Source organism: Canis lupus, chromosome 31 (genome assembly GCF_003254725.2).
Source record: "Canis lupus dingo isolate Sandy chromosome 31, ASM325472v2, whole genome shotgun sequence".
NCBI classification, from domain to species: domain Eukaryota; kingdom Metazoa; phylum Chordata; class Mammalia; order Carnivora; family Canidae; genus Canis; species Canis lupus.
In genome coordinates, this window is record NC_064273.1 from 29,517,976 (window position 1) to 29,534,503 (window position 16,528).

The window sequence follows — 16,528 nt, forward strand, 5'->3', positions numbered from 1 at the left end:
ATGGGAGCTGCTTCCCAGGAGGTACACTTATCCCCGCACTTAAGTTATTTATCCAGTTTTATTATTTGCTATGGCTGCATTTTCTCTGCGAAAGACTTGAAAACTTGAGGACAGGCCCTTGTAATTACTACAAACATACAAACATCTTTATGCTACTTACTTCCTAAGATAAAACTAAATTATTCTGATCTCTGGATGTCAAAGTGGACCGCTCTATCCACTGTCAGAAAAAGCTTCCCTCCAAAAGTTTACTTACAGCCTACGGAGGATGAAAAACGCAGCATTAAAACTAGTTGCATTACTAGTCGGTCAAGGGACCTGGATGTTTTCAAATATTGAGAGCTTTCAAAATTCCTTCGCAGTTAATTCCTCAGGCAACAGCTTTGACTGATAAAGCTCCAAGTATTTTGGACTTATCTCCAAACCCCCAAACCCACAAGACAGCCACATCACACCCCTGCAAATATTTCAGTTAATAGTCTCAATTAACAGAAGGCTTTGCAAAACCCTCAAAAATCACATTAGATTTAGAAGCCTTACCCTGGTTTCACTTTCGCTGAAGATATCACTGTTTGCCACACAGGCAATCAGAGAACTAAAACTGTAGTTAAAATTTCTAAAGTGCATCTTGCTTTCCTACAGTGAAAGCGCTAAGCGGTTCAGGCAGTCAAGCCCCAAGTGAGGTTCCTTTGCAAGAGGCTGTAAGTTCTTTCTCCAGCCAGCCCTTATAAAAGCACCGAAAGTCCAGCCCCCTGGGATTAAAAAAAAAAAAAAAAAAAAAAAAAAAAGGCACAGCTTTCAGAGCATCCTGTTTGGACAGCAAATTCCTGAGTCAAGTCCTGCATGCTTTCAGGCAGACAGAGACAGAGTCTAAGTTTCTACTGGAAAGAGGTGACGTCAACACCTTAGTCATTTTCCCTATGCTAATTAACTTTGCTTGGGGAGGGGATGGAAAAAACAGCCAAGGTTTGCCTTGCAGCTGCTTTATCAACCCCTCTTGGAGCATAGTTTCCATTGGTAGTAATTCCATTCAGCCACTCAGACACCATGCTCCTCAGCTGAATGGGACGATCCTTCTTAAGATGGAAAATGTTACAGAAGAAAAATGAGGAAGGTCCCAGCAGTAAACAGTCATTAGCCTCTAGGGGAGTTTCGGGCCTTTGGGAGACCTGGAAACCCAAGTCCTGACTAGTTGTTTGATCCCTATAATTCCCTGAAAACCTCAAAGTTTCGTGTTGGGGTATTAGGGAAAACATTTTGAAATCTTTCTTGGTCAGTGAACCCTGTTTTTAAAGAAAAAGTGGAACTCATTTTGAAATATGGCTTTTTTTTTTTCCTTTTTTCCTAATTGAACTTTACTGGATGAATGTCCCAATTCCCGCTTGTATTCCGCGGTGGGAACGTGGGAAGAGATCCTCAAGCAATCCTGGGATTTTTTTCACTGGAAAAACCTTATTATTGTAATTTGGGAACTAGGAATAGGCAAGGCTTTGATCATTTTTCTAACAGCTATAGGATTCAGAAAAAGATACAAAAGCATTTTAGAGAATCTAGGCTGTGAAGCTGAGAAAAGAAACATTGCGGGCAGTTGTCTTGCTCTGAGACACATAGACAAAGTTTTGCTATTGTTGCTGCTGTTGTTGTCCTTGTTGTTTAATAGGAAAGGAAGAAGAAATGGGAAGAATGTATGCTATGTTGAAAAGTTAGTTCAGGGGTGCCTGGGTGGCTCAGTGGTAAAGTGTCTGACTTCAGCTCAGGTCATGATCTTGGGGTCCTGGGATCAGGCCCTGAGGCTCCATGCTCACCAGGGAGACTGCTTCTCCCTCTGCTTGCCCCTCCCACCCTGCTTCTGTTCTGTGTCAAATAAATAAATAAATAAATAAATAAATAAATAAATAAATAAAATCTAAGTAAATAAATAAATACATAAAGTTCAGCTGGCCACTTTTTCAGTGTGGAGAAGCATACTGGGATGGCACGATGCCAGTTCTTTCCAAAGGCTGGAACTCTGAAGTTCTAAGCACTTTCTCTGTTTAGATCCCTTGGCAGCCTGGGTCCTAGGTCCCTTCCAATCTCCCCAATTTCATTATCACCTAAAGGCACTCAATTTACTTACAAAAGCACTCTCCAGTCTAGAGGCACACAGAGACACCTCCTAAGCTTCCCAAACTTAAACAGAACCCGGCCATTCACATGTAAAAATGAACTTCAGAGGATCATTAAAGTCAGCCAATAATAAAAAGAATATACACGATGGAGAAAAAACAAACCAGAGCATTTATCCCTCCAAAAAAGGAAAAGCAAAGTCTTCTCGGATGAATGAGTGTTGCTTAATTTCAATGCACGCTGCCTTGCTGCCAACTGCAGAGTTATGTAAGAAACCAGTTATGGTGTTTGCTTTGCCAAATTACCCATAACTCCCAACCTGAAAAGATCTAAATGCATATATTCTAAAAAAGTTTGGGACACTGTGAATAGTACCGGTATGCATCAAACATCGAGGGGAAGTGGTCACGTGAGCTGGTGCTTGGGGATGGGGAGGGTGTGCTCGGGTGTGCTGCTTGTTCAGCGTGGTCTGCAATGGGCCTCATGACACCTACAGGCTCTGGTGGTGGTAGTGTGGGTATGCCAGGTGTCGGTGGAGGGTGGGGGTGCTGAGCGGAAACAGAGGGGGTAGGTAGAAGACACAGAACCACCTTCCCCTCCTCCAGACAGGCTGGGGATGGCTCTGAGGTGCACCCTCCCCCAGCACCCCGCCAGCTCCAACCCCTAGCCTCTTCTTTTCTCTTTCTCTGGGAGTCCTTCACAAATAGAGTTACAATGTGATCAGAGGAGGAAGAAGAGGCTAATTTCTCCGTCTTCATCATCATCTTCTTCTTCTTTTATTTATTTATTAAGATTTTATTTATTTATTCATGAGAGACAGAGAGAGAGGCAGAGACACAGGCAGAGGGAGATGCAGGCTCCCTGTAGGGAGCCCGATGTGGGACTCGATCCCGGGCCTCCAGGATCACGCTCTGGGCCGAAGGCAGGCACCAAACCGCTGAGCCACCCAGGGATCCCATCTTCTTCTTTTTTTAAAATCATGAGGTGAGGTTCCAGATCAGTTTGTGTGGGCAGATCTGAAACATTTGTATTCCTCTGAGACCAGAGTCCTGTGCTCCCCGGATTTATAATTTTTGTTTCATTATATGGATGAAAACAACAACAACAAAAGAATAGTGTTGAAGACTGTTCATCTGTCTTTGCTCAAAGCAACAGACGATCCATGATCGATCTTTCAGTAGGCTGCCCCACCAGGAGCCTCATAAAATGTGTAATTCCGTATCTGCCTTTGAATTGATTTCAAGCTCATTTGAACCCAATTTTGAACCCGAGGGCTCCCATTTTTACATCAAGAAGGGGAGCTCAAAATGGTGGCCAACTGTCTGGAGGTTGAAAAGAATGCTCTCTGGCAAAACTCACCGGGTCACAAGAGCGACCAGGGCATTGGACCAGGAGAAGGGCACCTAGGGCCCACCAGCACAGGCTTCCTGGGCTCCAGCCTTGGCTGGCCAAGTGGAGAGACACCTGTCGCTGCCCCCAGAGGTAACACTGCTGCAAGCTCATCTCGGTTTCCCTTCCTCTGCTAATCTGACAGCTCTCCTTAGGAATGTCTGCTCTTCTACTGCGTGTCTATTATACGTGAACTTGGATTTCTGGATGTCCTATGCCAAAGAATTACGTTGTCAATAGTGATTTTCCTCATGGAGGATAAAAATTCTTCCAAAACAAGTATTAAAAGGGTTGTCTTTTTCCCAAATGTACCTCCCTTGCCATTTGGGAGACAAGTACATTCTTGATTCTTGTTTGCTAGTCGGATATAAGTGATTTGAAGACAGCAGTGCCTAATGTCTCATTAGAGCTCTTGAAAAGCATACTAAAACTTGCACTTAAAATAGTAACACTGACACCAGAAGTTAAAGAAGAGATGAAATGCTTTAGTCAACTGAAAGCCTTAGATGGTTTGCATTTCTTCCATTCGTATCATAAAAATCCTAAATGAATCTCTTTAACTTGCATTTGCTTGCTCTGGCTCCACGCACTTAGAGCATATTTTCACTAAGAAGTTTTCTATTTTCAGTGGGGGAAAAATGGAGATTTATGTTGAATTCCACTATTCCTGTTGCAGCATTCCTCAGGCAAGAGTTAGGATGACCTCAGCCCGTCCTTATAAACCCCAAGGAGTTTACAACTATGCCAAGAATGTGCCACCGGGGAAACTTTCTACAAACCGACCAGCAAGGGAAACTGAGTTTGGACTTTGATGTGCAAACCAAAGCAGAGCAAAGAATGAGGCAACCTGCGAAAAGATTGAGGGGTGGGGTGGGGGGTGTGGGGAATGACACACCTGGCTGAGATAAAAGGTGTCATTTTAAAGAGCATTTATCTTGAATGCTAGTAGAACTTGCGGTTTGGTTGACTTTTTAGCTTCTGAGATAATGGAATTCTTTGTCACTTTATATTGGTAGCCCTTCTCTCTATAATGTGGAGCTTTGTTCTTCCAACCTACGCTACTATACAATGGAAAAACACAGGGGCTCACTCTGATTCCTCTGTATCATTTTCCGGCCTAAAAGATGTTATTAACTAAGGGGAGTGTCCTTGTCCTCAGCTTGTAAACCGCATTAATATCAAATTCAGAGTTGTGGTAGGATCAAACAATGTGATGTAAGGCGGAGTGCCTAGCACAGCGCCTGAAACACAACTGGTAGTTGTGTGTTAGCTGTGATTCTACTTCCTACTTCACTTCTAATGATGCTGAGGTTGAGAAGGGCACACTTTAAGACGGCCCAGGACTCACCCTGGTCTTTCGATTGCAGATTCCAGGCTTGTTCCGTGGAACCACAGAACCATGCCCACCTAGCTGCAGTGCCTTCTGGTATCGTGGCTCATTTCCCCCTCTCTGTTCTCTCGGTCCCTCTGGCTGGACTGTCTAGGGCATTTTAGGATGTCTTCCCCTTCTAAGTGTCCCACTTGCACATTGGTGGAGAGTTCTGTGGATTCTCTGTGCCACCCTCCACTTTGCACTCCCGGCACACCACTTCAGGCAGCTCCTGCAGTTGTAATACCTTTCAACTGGCTTCGCTGTCATCAATTTTTTATTGTGCCAATATTGTATGTGATTCCCACTAAACATAAAATTTCCTGAAGCTGAGCTTGATGACATTCCTCTCCCACTGGAAAAACTTCAGTGATTTCCCATTGTTCCTTCGGTTGAAGATGAAGACTTTCACTTAGTATTCATCCATGTACTCATCCCTGCACGCATGCAACCATCTATCCATTCTATCTATCCATCCATGCATCCAATCATTCATCCATCTTTCCATCCATCCATCCACTCATCTAACCATGCATCCATCCATGCATGCATCCATCTGTTTGTCTGTCTGTCCACCCATCCATGCATCCATCCACCCATCCAACCATGCATTTATCCATGCATGCATCCATCTGTCAGTCCATCTGTCCATCCATGCATCCATGCATCCATCCATCCATCCATCCACCCATCAATCCACCCATCCATGGATCTGTTCTTTTACCCAAGGAGTTTTCAGTGTTGGGGATTCAAGGGCGAACAAAACAGACAAAACACTCTGCCTTCATGGAGCTTACATTCTAGACAGGAAGAAAAGAAAAAGGAGAGAAACAAGATAAATGGGTAAAACACGCAGTGTTTTTAGACAGTGCTATGTGCTGGGGGAAAGGCACAGAGGAGGGATAGGAAGTCCTGGGAAAAGGAGATGTTGAGTGAGAGACTAGCCAGGGAAGGCATCCCTGAGAAGATGACATGTGAACGCATCAGATCTGAAGGAAGTAGAGGAGTGAACCACGGGGTGTTGGGGAATAGTATTCCAGTTCTGGGAACAGAATACCCAAAGGCACCAAAGCACTGTGGCACATTAAAGGCCCAGGAGGAAGCTTCAAGTGGCTGCAGGAGGGAGACATAGAGAAAGTGGCTGGGAACAAGGCCATGTGAGCCTTTTAGCCCTGAAAGAACTCTGGCTTATATTCTGTCTATGATGGTAGCCAGGGTTTGGAGCATGACCTGACTTCCATACAACAGAGCCCATGCAGTACCTTAGTTCAGAATTAAGCAAACGGCAGATGCCCAGGGAGGCATGAGGCCTTCCCCAGCCATGGAGGCCACAGCTCTTTTAGGTACACCCTCGGCCATGCTTGCTCTCCTCACTTCCCTCAGCCAGAGACTCTCTTTGTCTCTTCTCTGCCCATCAAACCTCTATTCATCCTTTAAAGCCCACCACAGACACTGCTTCTCCAGGAGATGCCCCTCCTGACTAAATGTCTTCTCCCTCCTTTAACCCCAGGGACCCCCTGGGCTCTCATGGTTGTCTGCCTGGCATCCCAGTTCTGTTCTTCTCTGGCGCTCTCCTGATTGCAGTGTAAGCCACGTGGGGGCCATGCCACTCATCCTGCGCTTCCTGGAGATGCAGAAAACTGTGACATTCAGAGATGCCCTAGGGTGGGCCCATCTGAGGCAGGTAAATTGCATCAAAGAGCATCCACAGGGCATCAAAGGGCCATGGCCCTCAGTGCTCCTGACTGAAGGGTGTCCTGTGTCTTTGTTTTGAGCAAAAGCCATGCTCTTCCTTTCCATCACAGGACATAGTGGGCCACCCGTAAAGGCACATGTGTGTTCAGAGCATGCCGGCCCGTTCCTGAGTGTACCTTCTCTGTTCTTGTTCTGGGTGACCCCACAGGACACCCAGGCACCAGGGACTGAGTCATCAACCCTAGACTCAGATGTCCCACCCATGGGACACTACTAGAATCCAGTGATTCTTATGGCCACAGCAGTAGTCTCAACAATCCTCTACATGTGGGAAGTACATATTCAACTCAATACACTTCCACCTCTTTCAATGCTTTTTTATATCTTTTTAAAATACCTATTTTTCTGGTATGTTCTATAAGGTACCCAGTGTGGGGCTGAAGTTGTGTAGATTTGATTTTACGAAGAATGCTTTTACTGGTAGATGGACTCAAAAATCTTTTGCCAATAAGATTCATGATCAACACCCATGGAGCCCATTTGTCTACACAGTAGTGTGATTAAATTCCCCATTGTCTTTGAGCTTTGCCTTAACCATCAAGCGTAAGAAAGAGAGCAGGAAAAATGTTCTTTTTGCTCTGCAAAGGAATTTCCATTCTTGTTCTCTTTTAGGAGTAATCAGGGAACCGGCTCTGAGAGGCCAGATTTGGGTTCAGGAATTTATTGCTTTTAGCATGGCTTTATTACTGGTAAAATCTGCTTGGTCATAGGGAGAGGCCTCCATTTCAATGAAAATGTAAAACAAAGCAGGTCACCTTTCTGCAGATGGGCTTTGAGATTCCAACCAGAACCCCCTAGAAAAATACGGGCAAGTGGTGGTCCTCCCATGACAGGGGATGATGCCTAAAAAGAAAACCATCTTAAATGAAGATCACCTTTATGTTTAAGCAGCATTAATCTTCTGGATCTATAGGATAATACAGAAGAAATGATATTAATACTAAACTTCCGCCTGGCACATTTCTGATAATTTGAAAAATAGAAGAGCCTGAAGGATCTGATGCCTTGCTTGCATGGATTCGTACAAGACAGTGTACACATAGTTTGTATTTCTGGGATAATACAGAACCGTCAAGGGCTTAAATAAATAATATGGGTGGCTTATTGATGCCAGTGCCAAAAAGGATGGATACAATGTTGAAACTGCTAGGGGCACCTGGGTGGCTCAGTCAGTTAAGTGGCTGCCTTCAGCTCAGGTCATGATCCCTTGGGGTCCTGGGATCGAGTCCCCCTTAGGGTTCTGCACTCGGCGGCGGGGGGGGGGGGGGGCGCGCTGCTTCTCCCTCTCCCTCCATCCTTACCCCTGCTCATCCTCTCTCTCTCAAATAAATAAATAAAATCTTAAAAAAAAAACAAAACAAAAACCAACCCAGTGGTGAGGCTGCTAACCACGTATTTAAGCAGAAGGGCAAGCATGCTTTTTTAAAACTTACAGTGGAGATTTTTTTTTTTTAAATTGCGATCATAAAAAAAAAAAGAGAAGAAATAAAATGAAATAATCAGTTGATTAGGAAAAAGTAGGGAGAAGAGCATGTTCAAATTTCTACCTTAAAAAAAAGGGGTCAGAGTTCATACAAGATTTCACCTTGGTTGTTAAATTCCACATGCGCTCAAAATCCCATTAACTTTTGTTTCCGGATTACCTCACTCTTTCCTTAGTACATAAAGGTTAACCACCCCTCTGTAACTTCTTGGAAACGCACTGCTTACAGGGTTTAAGATGGAGAAACAGCCATAGGCAAATCAGAACTTTACTTAATGAATGACCTGGAGACCAGCAGACAGGGATTAAGGGAGGTAACGTTTATTTAGAGATGACTGGGGCCCAAGCCACCCTAATTAATCATCCCTTATTTGCTCTCTGTAATCTCTGCCTTTCCAGACCCACCTTGCTTTAATTACAGATTTTAACTTCTGCCTTGATGCCTCCCTCAGCAAAGGCATGATCCTGCGGGGACAAATCTCCGGAGGGAGGAAGTGTATGGGGCAGGAAGTATATGGGAGCGGGCTGGCCACAGTCTGTGCCCTTGCTCACTCCCCAGGACCTGGTCATCTCTCATTCCAGCGTGCAACAGCTTTCCAGGACCTGCACTCATTCATTCCCATCAAGTAAATCCCTTACACCCCTCAAAGTATGAGCTCTCCTTCCTAGTGTGAGCGCTGACTTGGAAGAGCTCTGATCCTTTCGTTGCTATATTCCACACTCATCTGGGAAGAATTTACACAACTGAACCCGGGCCAGGATGTGTGCTGCCGGGAGGCAGAGGCCAGGTGTCCTTCCAGTAGCTTCTCCCGGGGAACCTGGCACAGTGCTGGGGCCCTGCAACACCCTATCGATCCCCAGGGGGAACAGCTGGCTACATTAGTAGAAGATGGAAAGGGGAGAAGGTTTTGGAAGACAGGGGAGAGCGGGGAGCAAGATCAAAATCCGTCAATCTGTAAAACCGAATGTAAAACACAGTTTTCCAGAACTTGGCTATGCAGAGTTCATAGCCACGCCCACTCGAAAAACTCAGGAGTCAGCTCAGAAACAGTTTTTCACCAAATGCAGGAGAAAAGTGTGTCATGTGTGTGCTTTCCTGCTATTTCCATCCCCACCCCCAGGCCCCTGTTTCCGTGTCTGTAGCTGAGAAGTTACCAGAGCATATGCTGTCTTTTCATACTGATGTTGCCTTCTTTGCTGATTATTTAAAAGTCTGATAATAAGTTGCAGGAGGAAGTGTATCCTGTCTTCATGAGGATGACGTGAAGATTTAAAATACACTTAAAAAAATAAAGTAGCAGCACAGAATAAACAAGACCCACCACCACCACCACCACAACTTGGGTATCGGCACTCATCACCAAAAAAGAGAACAACCAAGCCAACTTTGTTCATTAGGGAAATTTGGGTGTTCTCGTCAGGTGACTAGAAGTTGGCCACACACACCTTTGCACCACAGTGTCTGGGATGGAAGAGCTGTCCCCTCGGAACAGGGGAACTGGCAGGTCAGTTTGCTGGTTGTGAATTGGCAGCTCCCCAACATTTAAGAAAAAAATTAGTTGTCAATATTTAAAAGCTGGGAGGTTTCATATAGAAGTAGAATACCTGGCTTCTTTGGAGGTAAACAAGATGTACCAATTTAGGGCCCAGAAGGCCAAAGGGTATGGCTGGAGTGGTGGCTAAACTCTGTGCCTCTCCAGCAATGTCCCCATTGCTCCCGACCCCAAAGGCATCTGAGCTTTTGGCCTCTGGCTTAATTTAGTAGTCATCAAAAATAGATTAGTCCGTTGCTGTGAGCCAGACATTGAGGGCTAGGGGTACACATGAAGCTGCTCACCCGGCCCATCCCCATGGCTCAGAATGTTCTTTGTCACATAATCTCCTTCAAATAATACACTTAGGGAGCATGCCTGTCACTCCTCACATGGCAATTCTTTATTTTATTTTTTTCTGGCTATTCGCAGGCACAACACATTGTCATAAGTGACTCCCTAGACATTTGCTGAATGTTTTCTTCCATCCCTGCAATTATACAGTAACGCCAGTGAATGGCAGAGACATTATTATAGGTTATTATAGATTATGCTCAAACATCTACAAACTACAGTTGGTTTCTTTAGAAATTGTTAGTAAGATGTGACTGGGTCATACCAGAGAGGCAGACAGAGTGGCTAAGAATAAGAACCTTAACACACTTAGAGATTTCTACAGAACTAGCTTATGATTGATGGTGGGAGAAAGGTTTTGTCATGAGTGGCCTTAGAAGATGGGGTTAGAGACGATCTGAAAGTAGAGTCCAGGTATTTTCAGAGTAAGGCTTTTAAGACAGTTCTTTAAAAGACCATTCAAAGGGCCCCTGGGTGGCTCAGTTGGTTAAGCGTCTGCCTTTGGCTCAGGTCATGATCTCAGGGTCCTGGGATCGAGCCTGCGTGGGGCTCCCTGCTCAGCAGGGAATCTGCTTCTCTCTCTCCCTCTGCCCCTCTCCTTGCTCTTGCTCTCTCTCTCTCTAATAATAAGTAAAAAAAAAAAATCTTAAAAAAAAAAAAAAGACCATTTAAGCTGCCTTTGTAAAAATCTACGATATAGTTTGATCAATCTTCTTATGTTGAAATACCTCTTAGGAAGATTGTGCCTGACTTCATCCTTTAAAGAAACCCTCCCCAAGAGTCTAAGCTGCCCTGGCTCTTTCATGCTGAAGGAGATCATGATGGTACTACTATCCTCTGTAGAGGTGAATAACGTAGCATATACAGTAATCAATCACTGGGGTCTGCTGAGCCCCCATTCCCCACAACCCCTCAAACCAACCAATAAATTTAACAGGCTGCTTCTAGACTCTAAGACAGATGTTCTTGTGCAGGATATTTATTTGGGGGGTGCTCCTGGACTCAATACCCAGGGAAAGGAGGGGGGGGGAGGACAGAGAGAAACAGAGACTGAGCAGAGGAAGACTAAAATTACAATGTCCCAATGGGATCCTTGGTGATCCTGTGGGGAGTTCTGAAGATGGCACAACCCCAGCTGGAGCAGAAGAGCTACCTCAAGGGGGCAATTGCCCAGGACAGCTGGGGGGGGGGGGGCTCAATTCCTTTATTGCTGAAGGGTCTTGGAGTGTATTACTATGTCCACCAACCGACCAACCAACCAACCAACCAACCAACCAACCAACCAACCAACTACCCATCACTCCCAAGATCAAGGAACCAACAAGTTCCAAGGTCAAAGAGTTGTACACTAAGTTAATCATCTGAAATATCTCACAAATAGGACAAACTTTAAACAGGATAGCATGAGAATACTACTGATTCCCTTCCAGATCATTAGCTCATCTATCCATGTTAAGGAACTTAAAAAAAAAAATATATATATGGTTAAAAAAAAAAAAAGCAGTAAACTCAACAGTTTTAGACTTTTAGTATCAACCACATCAATTGAAAACCCAACAAGTTTACTCATAAGAATTCATTCTGAGGAAATCCATATAGCTGTGGGCAAAGAGTCAGATGCAAACATATTTCCAGCAATGCTGCTTATGCAAATAACATACCCCAAGCAACCTCAAGATTCAATCAGTGACCAGCTAAGTAATATGCCAAATCCATTCCATAGACTACAGAGCCTCCCATACTACGGAGGTGAAAACTAACCAATGACACCATAAAGATGTTCACAACTTGCTGTTAAGAGAAAAAAAGCAGATTACAAAGCAATGTCTACTGCTGTGATCCATTTTGGTGAAAAGAAAAAAATACATGTGTTAGTAGAAGATTGTGATGTTTTCCTTTTTTGCCTATTTGAACTTATTAGTATTTCACAGTGAACATTTATTAACTTTTGTAAAAACCAAAAGGCTTCTCTCCCCCCTCACCCAAGCCCCCATTATCTGTTGTATATCAATGGTCTCAGAAACCGTGGTTAACAGATAAGCTATTCAAGGTTAAACGTTAGGGAGAGGAAATCTGCCTCTTTTTTGTTTTTTTTTTAGGCATAATAGTATGGTATGTGGGTTGAATTTGTCTGCGTGGTGAGTATTTGTTACACACAATTCCCAAACCTGGTGTTTTTAACCCCTTAATATTTGGGGGTGCCAACTGTTGAAACAATTTCACTTCTTACCTAAATATCTTTAAAAAGGAGGGATTTCACCGGAAAATATTTTTTTCTTTGGTAACCTCTCTTGCCAACCACTTTTATCTGGTGAGGTGCCCAACAAATCAGCTGTGTTGCCTGGGCCATTCTCACTAGAGCCAGGGCCACTACTGCCTGCCAGGGGACAGTGATGTGGCTGTCCTGCTCCCCAGTGCTGAGCTCCGCATGAGTGTGCACAAGTCTCCTGTGCCACACTCTGCAGGCTCCAGGCTGTGGCTGGCAGAAAACATGGGATTCTGGAAAATCTCCTCTGTAGGCCTTGCAGAGGACCCCCAGCACGATGCCTTCTCTGAGTAAGAACTATCAAATTCTTTTTTGTCACTGCCATGTCCCCACACCTACCCCTTCCTCATTTGCGCTTTCTCCACTCTTCTTGCTGTCCCAGAATCACATCCAGATCTCTCTTTCTCCTTGGGATGGCCCTGCCCGCTGCATCTTCCTTCTAACAAGACTGGAAGTTTACCTAATGAATTCTCTCTCTCTCTCTCTCTTTTTTTTCCCCCCATTACAGCATTAATGACGACAGCTGTCCAAGTATAAGACCTCCCAGGGAAGATGTATTTAATCAGCAAATTATGGAGCTCAAAGTCTCATCCCCAAAGGAATAAACACATTGCTAAGAGGAAAATTCTAGGCAGCAAATCACTTATGGGGGTTACACTCCCCTAGACAGGTGGGCTTTTCTGGGGCTGGGTTCTACCTACCTGGAGGTGAAACACATACATTTGGAGCACCTACATTGAGCAACTCTTTTTTTTTTTTTTTTAAAGGTTTTACTTATTTTTTTTTAAGATTGTATTTATTTATTCATGAGAGACACACACACAGAGGGACAGAGGCACAGGCAGAGGGAGAAGCAGGCTCCATGCAGGAAGCCCGACATGGAACTCGATCCCAGGTCTCCAGGATTATGCCCTGGGTGGAAGGCGGCGCTAAACCACTGAGCCACCCCAGGCTGCCCAAGGTTTTACTTATTTATTCATGAGAGACACAGAGAGAGAGGCAGAGACACAGGCAGAGGGAGAAGCAGGCTCCAGGACTCGATCCCAGGACCCCGGCATCATGACTTGAGCCACAGGCAGATGCTCAACCACTGAGCCACCCAGCTGCCCCATCACTTCTAGCTTTTTCTGACTAGTGTGAGCATGGTTTATCTTTCTCTGCCCATTTATTTTTAATCTCTATGTGCCTTTATATTGATTTTTAAAAAGACTTTATTTAAGAGAGAGACAGAGAGAGAGAGCATAGGAAGAGGGAGAAGTGTCTATATTTACAGTGGGTTTCTTGTTGATGACATCTGATGGGGGTCTCGTTTTTTTGATCCCCTCTGACAATCTCTGTCAGATCTAAATGGGTGCATTTAGATCACTGACATTCAAGGTGATCTCACTTAGGTGGATTTCATAGCTACCATATTTGTTACAGCTTCTGACTCTTTTTTAAAATCCCTGCCTGTTTCTTTTCCCCTTCCTCCTTTCCATCTCTCTGGCACATTCCTGGGTGGTCGTGGGTACCACTCCATAGGCTTAGGGTAGGCCTGTTTATAGGAACAGACATCTGGAAGCCTGCACCTGGGTCTCTGCAGGCTACTTGACAGCAACAGGACCTGGCACTCAAGGCGGAAGACATGTCTTGGGAGCATTCTAGAAGGTTAGCCTTGGAAAATGCGCCACCATGGCTTCTTCTTTGAGACATTCCTAACTTGGGCGTTAGGAAGCAGCTTGTCCCTCCCTCTTGTCCCCTCTGCTTTGGCCTCCATTTCACTCTCAGAAGCAAATCCAGCATCTAGAACACGAGTGGCTCCTGCGATCTCTCCCCATACGTCCTGCCCTGTCTTCACCACCAGCCACACTGTCCTGGCTCATCAGTGCTCCCCAGGCTTCTAGGGCTCAGGGCTTTCATCTAAGCTGCTTCCTCTGCCTGGGGCACCTCCTGCATCTTCTCCGGGCCGAATCCCCCTTGAACTAATAACTTAAATATCATCTCTAGGGGCACAGACGTTGCCCTAGGACCCAGGGATGTGGTTATTCCTTCCTGGCACCTATAATGACTGCAGTTGGTTCTGGGTTTATCTTGTTAACACCCATTTTCCCCACTGTGCACACCTCAGGAGCTGGAAAATGATGGTCTAACTGCGTTTTCAACTTGAAAACATGACATAGAGCATCGAGTTAGCAATTCTCATGTGATGTACGGTGCACCAGGGTAGGACATGTTGCGCTTAACTCTGCAGTGGGTTTATTCTGATGATCTGCACTGCAGATGTTTGTCTTACTGTTAACAACTTACACTGAGGGTGTGATCTAGGTATAGTGTGTCAAAGCCAAGGCTTAGAGTTTGCCACGGGAGTAGAACACGTATTGAATCTTGTATGAAGAGCTATTTGTTTATATTATATAGCTAGGCTACTTTGCTACTTTTGAAAGGAATTCAGAAGAGGTCCTTATAAAACTAAAATTAGGGATATAGGTGGATGGAGGTTTAGATGTCTAAGGAATATTTGCATAGTAGGATGAGAATATAAGTAGGGATCCCTGGGTGGCGCAGCGGTTTGGCGCCTGCCTTTGGCCCAGGGGCACGATCCTGGAGACCCGGGATCGAATCCCACATCGGGATCCCGGTGCTTGGAGCCTGCTTCTCCCTCTGCCTGTGTCTCTGCCTCTCTCTCTCTCTCCGTGTGACTATCATGAATAAATAAATTAAAAAAAAAAAAAAAGCACAATGGTTGCTACAGGGCTGACCCCAAACAGCCAGAGCAATCTTGAGAAAGAAAAGGGCCTGAAGGTACCATGCTCTCTGATTCCACTCTACACTACCAACCGTAGTCATCACAACAGTATGGCACACAACAGGCACACAGGTCAATGGAACAGAATAGAGGAGCCCAGAAATAAACCCATGCTATATGGACAATTAATCTATGACAAAGAAGGCAAGGATATCCAGTGGGGAAAAGACAGTCTCTTCAGCAAATGGTGCTGGGAAAACTAGACATATAAAGAATGAAACTGGGGGTACCTGGGTGGCTCCGACAGTTAAGCATCTGCCTTTTGGCTCAGGTCCTGATCTCAGGATGGTGAGACGGGAGCCCCGTTGGGCTCCGTACGTACTGCAGAGTCTGCTTGAGATTCTCTCTCTCCCTCTTCCTCTACCCCTTGTTCCCCACTCCACCCCGCTTGTGCTCTTGTGCACTTTCTCTGTTTAAATAAATAAAGAAGGGCTGCCTGGGTGGCTCAGTGGTTGAGCGTCTTGCCTGTGGCTCAGGTCATGATCCCAGGATCCTGGAATCAAGTCTTGCATCAGGCTCCCCAGAGGGAGCCTACTTCTCCCTCTGCCTATGTCTCTGCCTCTCTCACTGTCTCTCATGAATAAATAAACCAAATCTTTAAGATAGATAGATGGATAGATAGATAGATAGATAGATAAATACTTAAAAAAAAAAAACCCACTTGTAAATTTCCATCATCTAGCACTCCTCTCCTTTCTCTATTCACTCAACAAACATTATCTGAGCATCCACACCAGCCCCTGTGAGATCAGGGCATTGTGACATGGCCCTGCTCTCAGGAAGCACCCACCCAGGTCGGAGTAAAGGGCCTGGACACAGACCTGTCCTTCAAGCCTTAGCAAGCACTGGTAGGAGCCATGCTCGTCAAAGAACAGGGAGCGATGAGTGCACTGAGGGCAGAACCGCAGGTCAGGAAGCAGTCAGATAGATGGAGGTATTCTATATGTGACTTTATGTTGACAAAACTGAACAGAATTCCGTGGTCCGTGGGACCAGCTGCTGGACAGCCCCTCCTGAGCCCCGTGTCTGCAGTTGGGGCTGGGGCAGGGGGTGGGGGGTGGGGCGGAAGGCTGGGCTGGCCTTCTTGGTTCAACAGCTGCACATGCTGCTCAATGGTTCGCATGATCCCTCAGAGAAACCAGAAAGCAAAAGCCAAGCAAAGTCAAAAAAGTAGCAACACTCGCCCCCCACCCCAGCCTTGTTTCAAGGTCATCACCTCAAGTGTGCGCCTTGCCCATGTGGGAGATAAAAGCATTGCACCTGCGGGTCGGCAGGTGTTACCCAGGCTTCCAGAACCCAGCCAGAGGAACAATCTCAACGCCGCCTGGTATTTCCTCACAAAAGCTTGTGTTGGTGGAGTCCTTGAGCAATGGTTCCCCTCCACAGAAACGTGATGGGAGCCATGACCAAGAAAGTCACTTTACAAATGAGGAAGTAGATCTCGAGCTCCTTGTGGCTTCTGATGAAAACTGTAGCAATGTGGGGCAGA

The 16,528-nt window shown here is 45.4% G+C and overlaps 1 protein-coding gene across 4 annotated transcripts in view; it reads right to left on the bottom strand.

Moving 5' to 3' along the window:
- Positions 1–16,528, bottom strand: part of RCAN1 (regulator of calcineurin 1) — a 94,788-nt gene that overhangs the window by 10,148 nt on the left and 68,112 nt on the right. Inside the window, exon 1 of one of the 4 annotated variants that reach the window (XM_025450032.3) lies at positions 541–958. The exons of the other annotated variants lie outside the window; for them this stretch is intronic. Within the exon in view, the coding sequence (XP_025305817.1) occupies positions 541–627 (87 nt within the window). The 5' untranslated portion in view covers positions 628–958. Of the gene's footprint in view, positions 1–540; positions 959–16,528 lie in introns of those variants that run through there. 4 annotated transcript variants of the gene reach the window in all.